Genomic DNA, 8,358 nt, shown 5'->3' on the forward strand with positions numbered 1-8,358 from the left:
AAAACTGAAATCATAGCAAATTATACAACAGAAACAAATCACGATGTGTTCAGTCACATGCACAGAACTGACCAGAATGGTGTCTGTTTCTCTAGATGATTCTGCTTCATTTCTCTGGAAATCTGGAATTATGATTATGTAATGCTCTTCTGTCAGACTATGCTGTGGACCTGAGACCACCTGACAGTTGAGGTTGGAAGGTCACACATCCTGAGAATGCCTCTGTAGCCAAATTAGCTCTTTGGGTGAGGACTGGAGTCAGGGTGGCTGAATTAATGTAGCAGGCAGTAGAAAAAATTATTTCATTATGCCTGCATTCATTCTTTACTCCTCTCTTTCACCGTTATCACCATTAAATGAGCTTAAAGACACACACACACACACACACACACACACACACACACACACATGAAAAGTTTAGATTCGATCACTGTTAAATCTTCCCTCTGCCTCTGCCCCAAAGAGCATGAAGACGGCCTATCAAGTGATGCCTTTCACCTCAAAGGGCCCTGCTGTTTGCACATGCCTGTAAATCTGAATACAGATCAGAAATGGATGTACCTCATAAGGCAGATGGTTGAATGCCTAAATACACATGGAATCCTTTTAGGAATCTTTTGTCTTCAAGGCTGTATTTGTGGAAAGTGAAGGCTTCGAGGGTTGTGGGAATGGGCTGGTGAGGATAAAATGAAGATTCAAGTTCAGAGCCAGCACACAGCTATGCAAAATGAAAAGTGGACACAGAATCCTCCCCCAGTCCCCAGTGGAAAGCTTTCTAGTCCACACAGAAATGCACTGGGCTTATTCTTCCTTCCATACCTGAGCAAAGGGGGCAGAAGTGCCCAGGGCTGAGCGCCTCACTGGCTCTGTGATTTGCTGTGGTTGCACTCCATTTCCCTAACGTGTGTCTTGTGTCTTTATTGCCTGGGTACTCAGTTGCTTGGTTAGAACAATTTTCCTCATGGCCTCCAGAAAGGAAAACCAATCTGCAGAAAAATAGGCCTTTTTCTGCTAAGCTTTTCCTAGGAAGTTCTTAACCAGAATGTTATAAATATTTTAAGTTTAGCCTTGTTACGCACCTAGAATCTATCTGATAAATTTTTTTTCTTCTTCAAAAAAATGGTTATCCTTCATTAAACTACAAAATATTTACAGTTTGAAAGACCCAAGAAGTCTTTATCATTTGAGTAAGAGCTCAGAGTGATTAAACACCCGGACAAAGACGAGGCTTTCCAAAAAGCCCTGGTTCTCATCCATGTGCTAAGGCCTATTTTTTTTTTAAACAAACAAATTGCTATTACAAACTTTTAGAATATAAAATGAAAAAACTTCTTTAAAAATCTTCCCATGAATTGTCTTTTTTTGCATCCAGCATATTAAAAACAGATTATGCTTTTCTAAATATAGTTCTAAAAGAAGAAATAAAGTAAGTGTATTTTACTTGGAAACAAGGTTTATTTACATGGTGTCCTGTCTGTATGTTGTGGTAAGCCATGAGAAGCAGGGTCATCTTTATGGCGTGGCTGCATAAGCAACTGAAGACCCCTCCCAACTCTGTCCTGGGTGCAAGTGTTTTTTGCATGTTTGAGGTGGAGCTACAAGGCATGGGGAAGGTGGCCTACCACTTCTACCCATCCGAGAATAAATTTGCACATGCAAGACATCCTCTTGAGAAATGTCACATTCTGGACAGAAAAAAAAAAACATTAAAGCTTCTGTATTACATTTAGAAGAACACATCAGGAACACTTTCAAAAGCTTAGAAAAAAGGCTGCTTTCCTACTGAGTTAAATAGTAAGTGAGAATATTGTACATAGGTGTGTGTTCAGAGCTTTCACAAAACACACCTTGTCACTATCAATAGCTAAGTGAGCAAGTAGGCCCTGACCTGTAAATAAACACTCTAATTCTGAAACTTGTTCACAGACTCTGTTAAGAAGCTGTTCTAAAAGGCAAAACAAAAAGGTCTACAAATTAGTGAGAAATTCACAAACCAGAAACGCAATACATTTGTTCTTTTTGAAATGAAAACAGAATTGTGTTGCATTTTTAGAATAGTGACTAAGAACTGACATTCCCTTTTGTAATTAAGAAAAAATTATTCACAATATTGAAGAACTCAATACCTCAATAGGAAGTCATGTGGTCTCTCACAAAGGAATGCAGTAGTGCCCAGCTCCAGCCATTCAACAATTCCTTCATCAGTGTGTCTGGGCTTGTTCACTTTTGTCTGGCAATACATGTCAGAAAATATTGGCAATCCTTCAAGAAAATGATTCAAAAGGTGATTTACAATTGGCTGGTGCTAGCCCCTGATGCCTGTGTGACCTCTGCCCTAATTTTATAAGAACAAATTAAGGACATTAAGCCAGAGGATAAATGTACTCCTCAAAATACCCCCTGGTATGTAGTGCTGGAGTCAAAAGCTACAGGAAGTCATGAAGATGCCAAACAGAATTCCTTGCCACCTGTTTGAGCACGGACACCTTCGGTCTGCACCTTTTTCCAGCCACAAAACTTAAAGCCGAGGCAACACTGCTCACAGTGGAGCCAGCAGCCTCATGCAGGCTGCATGAAGCCAGTGCTCCCTACCTCACCCACTATCTTTTTAAACATCTGATTCTTTCTTTGAAAAGTGACTTCTTCCAAATTAATTTTTTTTCTAAAATATGCTCTTAACAGAGAGAAAAATCACTAGAAAAATCACTCAGTTTTAATTTTGGAGATTTAAGCATTTAAACTCCTATGTGTGTGGGTTTTTGTTCTTACTTTATTGCCCTACCTATGATATTCACTCAGTGACTTTACACTTTAGGCACTTTGAATGAATCTCTCTTCATAATGGTATGGATGCTAAAAACCTTCCAATAGTTCACTGTTATTAGTATCGTTATTGTGGTGATGAATTTTAAAATTCTGTGCATATGCACTCTATTCCTTTACCTGAATTGCACATTAAAATATCAAGTTATTTTTAACCTTAGACCTAGGAACAGATAGAAAATAAAATAAAAAACTGCATATAAATTAACATGCTAATTAAAATACAATTCTAGCACATTGTTCTCTTACTAATGGAGAAAAGACCAAAACATCTCTGTTCTGCCTTAGACAAAAAAAGTAGTATCTGTAATAACACGGAAGTATGGATGAATCCTTGCTTAATATCTCACATACAGTAGTGCTTAATGATCACTAAGAGAATTACATGAAGAATAGAAGAGCGTCAAGTCAAATGACCCAAACATAGTGAAATCAGCACCGGCAAACCTAACAGACAAAAAGCTGATGACAAAAAGCCATTGCAGTAGTTAAGATTTTTAGAATCCAGTTTTAAAGGCAACCATCTCTCAAGGGTTAAGAGCACTGACTACTCTTGCAGAGGTCCTAGGTTCGATTTCCAGCACCCACATGGAGACTAACAACTGTCCCTAACTCCAGTTCCAGGGGATCTGATGCTCTCTTCTGACTTTTGAAGGCATTGCACAACACGAGTGCACTTACATGCATGCAGGCAATACACTCATACACATAAAAAAGAAATTTAAAGGTAACCATCTCTTACTTTGCTCTCTTCAAATTTATATATAGTCAATTAAGGGGGTATGCCTATCAAAATACTATATATAATATGTATATATACATCCAATTATATATATCCAATTAGCATCTGTGTGCTTGATCATGTAACATAGTCCTTCAGACTAGTAGACACAATTGAGCACACAATTGTCTTTACATTCAAACACCAGCTTGAAAACTTAACTCTATCACCTTGAGCCATGGTAAACCTTTAAGAAATAACTCCTCCCATAGCTGCCTACTATAGCTCTTAACTAAAGTTAAGAGAACTGAGGATGAAAAAATCCAGACTTACTGCTGTTAGGCCTCAGATTCAGCACCACACCAGAAAAAAATTTACAGAAAAATTACCTCCATCTGCAATTTTACATTCTTAGCAGTGGCATGGTGGATTAGGTCAAGCAATTTTCTGACTGCAAGCACTTCCAGGCAGGGTTTATGAATGGAAACACGTGAAGGCCATTCTGGCGAGTTCTGTAGCCCCATACTTTCTCTCTGAGCTATTTATGGAAAGTGTATGGCCAGTGGAAAAACAGCACATTTATTTTTACAAGCCAGTCATGAAGAGTTCTACTTCCCCTCTTGGGGAAGGTCACCTTCACCTGAGTGATATAAAAGGTAAAGAAGGAAGAAACCCCTTTAACTAATGGCACTCAAGTCTTAGACAGCCCCAGGACCAAGCCACGGGGCGACGGGCACAGTCAGTCAATCATTGTCCAGGCATGACTCCAGGAGCTGCTCTTTGAGGTGTCACCTAGATCAAGACTTAACAAACGAAAATAAAATGGATTAGCTAATATGCTTCAAAATTCTACTGCCGAAACAGACTGAGGATAATGGAGTGGATTCTTACTTACAATTTGTCATCTGTTTTAGATAGTTAAATGCAGAAGGGTAAAACTGAATTCTAATCGAACTGGCAAAATGGAGAATGTGGAAAAGCATTTTTAAAGATTTTTATTTTGATTGCTATATTACCCCTGAAATGTGTAGTAAGCATGGTTAGCTCCATGCAACTATTAAGACTCACTAAACATCTGCTTCTAAAACAGCATCATCTACTTTAACAGACATGATATAATTTAGCCAATATATAGTCAAACCATTTTGGATCTTGAATAGTGTATATGATACCTATTCGCAAACAGGGAGGGAAGTGGATATACTGTTTTCAGCCTCGATGTCTCCATGCCAATGTTCTGTGATACAGAAGGAAGGCAGAGAGAAAGCAAAGAAAGGAAAAGGCAGGAGGAAACAAGGTGAGGCCCCTTCTCCCTGGAGCATGTGGGGTGGGGAAAGTGTGTCATCTCACTGGCTCATGCATCATAATCACTTGAAAATGATATGGGTATAATTTTATCCTGAAGTGGCCTCTGCTTAAGGACAAAGACACAAACAGAACAAGAGGCAAGTTTTGTTTGTGGACCCAGATCTCCAACAAAAACTAAATGACAAATTCTGGGGTTTAGCTCCTGTTCTCAAGTTCATAGATGCTTTCAGATGTCTGTCTCTTAAAAATTCCTTCCAAAAGGGAGGTCTCATTTGAATAAAACAAAAACGAATCAAATCAAAACAAGACAAAAACTCCCACAAAATACTCTTCAACCGGTTTCTCTAGATCTGAACCAATGTTCTTTGAGGCTTTAGAAGAGACAACCACTTGCAAGTAAGTCTGTATGTGGAAATATCCTGATTTTCACAGTTGTCCTTGAAACACATGTACTGAATTAAGTTACAGCTGAGGAATAATCTCTGTGGTAAGCACACATTATCAGCCTCTGACCTAACAGGAATCTCCTTGCATTTTGCAAAGGATGAGACACTGAGGTTTATCAGGATTTGTGCAAAGTGTATTTACAGTCCCATTAAGAGGTATTAAATTCAATACAGACACACATAAATTCAACTTCTGTGTGCAGATGAACATACACAGAACGCTGGTTCCTCCAGGGACTTGTGCCAAGCTTCTCTATTTATAAATACAGTAGCAATTCAAAGCATAAACAAAACCAGCAATCTTTTCAGGAGCACCATCTTACCAGTACTGAGGTAAATGTTCATGTACCCTATGTGCTTGCTCTAAATTATACCATGAAGCCAGGACTCCCCATTCACTCACTTAGTTGGCTCTTACTCAAAGGACTTAACCAAGAAGTGTGACGAATATTTAAATAAGTCACCTCAGTGGTTTGTGTTAAAGAGTCACCATCTCAACGACAGACTAGCAGTTATTAAAAATGCCTAAATAACACTGGCCAATATGACTACTAGAAAGTATCTTGCGGGTGTGTTTACCAATTTTCAAGGACTTAGGGTGACTGCCAATCATTTCTATAGTCTGGATCCAAATGAGATTTTGGTGTTTAGCTGAAAAATTATAGCCTTACTTAATTCAGATTTCAGTTATAAGTAATATGCTCCTGGCTTTCATAACACAACTGCCTGACTGAACCCTGAATGTTACCTTTTTAATTTAAGCAAGGATGCCTGGCATTGCTGTCCTTCCCACCACATTACAGGGCTGGCTCTTTCTCGCAATGCAGAGACCAAATGCTCTACATGCTTCTAAGCTTTTATCTGGTCCTACCAAAAACTTAAAACCAACCCCATCTTCCTTCTCTTCTGGATGGAATGTTTGACCCTGATTTGCAGGAAAGTAAGAAAAGAATGCACCGTTCTCCCATGCAAGAAACTATGTTTGAGGACCAGTCATTTGGGCATTACTTCAAAAGGCACATTTATTCCCGTGGCAGTTTAAATAAATAGAGAGGAAAGAATGAGATTCAAAAATAAAACAAAACAAAAACCCAGGGTGGGTTTTGTGTACTACATTAAGTAGGAATTGGAGACATATACAAACACACAAGCTCCTCACCCGTAGTCCAATCAGAGTTCCTAAGCAGTCATTCACAGTTTTATCATGACACTCATAGGCGTTCAGAAAACACTGTTTTAAAAATGTAGTAGAGAACGCTCAAGCCTCTTGCCCTAATGTCCAGCTCGAATGTGTGCAATGCTGAAGGCTATGAAATCAAAACTATGTGACAAAGAAAATTCAGTGCATATCACAGGCTTTGATAAATTACGAAAAATCATTGTATATATTATCATTTAAATAACATCTGAGAAACATTGTGAAATAATTAATTTTTGTTCACATTCCATGCATTTTCTAGCAGGTTATGCCCTGGGTTTGTGTCCTTGTGCCCATTTTCCCACAAAGAAAGCTCCATTCTTTCGACAAACCCAAGCATTTCTCGATGCTTGGCAGTACCCAGGGATTTTGCCTGTTTATCGTCTTTACTGCCTACCTGACTTATTAGGGTTACCTGCTATTACCTCGGACACAGAAGACTATCAGAAAAGCCAACGGCTTGGGGTTCTATCTGGAATTTTCTTTACTGTCTTTGCAAAATCCCTGGGCCTCATAGACACTACCTGATTTTCCAGAGGCCCTCTTCCTCCTGCTTCGTCCCCAATCCTCCTCTTCCAAAGGCCAGTGAACTGGAATCCCCTACTAGCCAAGGGCCTTTATCCCTAGTGGCTTGCAGCACCCTCCGCTAGCAAAGAAGGAAACACAACAAAACTTGAAAAACAAACCAACAATAACAACAACGGAAACTTCAAGCAAATAGGAGGGCAAACCATAGCCTCCTCCAGGACGGAGGCTCACTTTTTACTGCAGAATTCGGCGTTGTTGAGGAACTTCCTGATGACCAAGCCCAGGCAAATCACCAGCAGCAGCATGTAGCCCACCGTGCCGGAGAAGGTGGGCGCAGCGGGCGGCGCCTGGAGGAACTGGCGCAGTCCCTCCTCCACGTAATAGACCTGGTCATAGATGCTGAGGAAGGTGAAGATGTGGAAGAGCTGGTGGCTGTGGCCTATGATGTCGAAGAGGCCCGGCTGGATGCGCTCGGGGATCTTGCTGACGTTGAAGAAGGCGGCCACCACCAGCCAGAAGTAGCGGCGGTAAAAGTGCACGAAGAGCGTGGGGTTCTCGCCTCGTAGGTCGAAGAGCCAGCTCTCCAGCATAATGGGGCAGGCCATGCTGAGCGGCATGATGAACACGAAGGTGCGCAGGGCGAACGGGTAGGAGCACCAGTCAGTGCGGCTCTTGCAGCAGGCCACGGTGCAGGCCACCGCCAGCACGAAGGCCACCGGCAGCACCAGCGCGCGGTAGACGGCGATCAGGCGCGTGCAGTCCACGTGCCAGCCCAGGCGCTGCTGCACGTAGGGCGTCATGACCCTGGCGTCCAGCAGGCTCAGGCCGGGCAGCAGGTAGTAGTAGTAGGCCACCGTGCTGCCGAAGCCATAGTAGCTGATGGACGCGTAGTCCAGGTAGAAGAAGGCGGCGCGCAGGCGCAGCGACAGGCAGCTGAACACGTGCGCCGTGCAGCTCATGGCGAAGGTCAGCAGCACGCCCGACGCGTAGCACCACAGCGGCAGCAGCCACGGGTGGTGGAAGGGCACGTCGCGGCCGCTCAGGAAGAACAGGCGGCAGAACTTGCTGAGGAACAGCAGCAGCGGGATGAAGTGCGTCCAGAAGTTGAGCGTCTCGTTGGTGGGCTTCAGCACCGAGGCCAGGCACTCCTGCGCGGTGCATGGCAGGCGCCGGTACCCGGACAGGATGAAGCACTCCACGAAGTCATCCGGCACCTCGTCCCAGCGCAGCAGCGGCTTGGAGGCCGCGGGGGGCTCCGCGGGAGGCTGCGAGCGCCGGGCGGCAGCCGGGCCTCTGCTGCCCGCGCCCCGCTGCTGCAGGCGCCGCGGCATGGC

At 42.7% G+C, this 8,358-nt stretch overlaps 1 protein-coding gene across 1 annotated transcript; it reads right to left on the bottom strand.

Annotated features, from left to right (window-relative positions):
- Nucleotides 1-6,300: 6,300 nt before the first annotated feature.
- Nucleotides 6,301-8,357, bottom strand: Paqr9 (progestin and adipoQ receptor family member 9). The gene has a single exon (XM_008850972.2). The coding sequence runs from the start codon at nt 8,353-8,355 to the stop codon at nt 7,252-7,254; it is 1,104 nt and encodes a 367-aa protein (XP_008849194.1). The 5' UTR covers nt 8,356-8,357; the 3' UTR covers nt 6,301-7,251.
- Between the last annotated feature and the right edge of the window lies 1 nt (nt 8,358).

The sequence above is a fragment of the Nannospalax galili genome, unplaced genomic scaffold, assembly GCF_000622305.1.
Source record: "Nannospalax galili isolate Female #2095 unplaced genomic scaffold, S.galili_v1.0 scaffold506, whole genome shotgun sequence".
In the NCBI taxonomy this organism is placed as follows: domain Eukaryota; kingdom Metazoa; phylum Chordata; class Mammalia; order Rodentia; family Spalacidae; genus Nannospalax; species Nannospalax galili.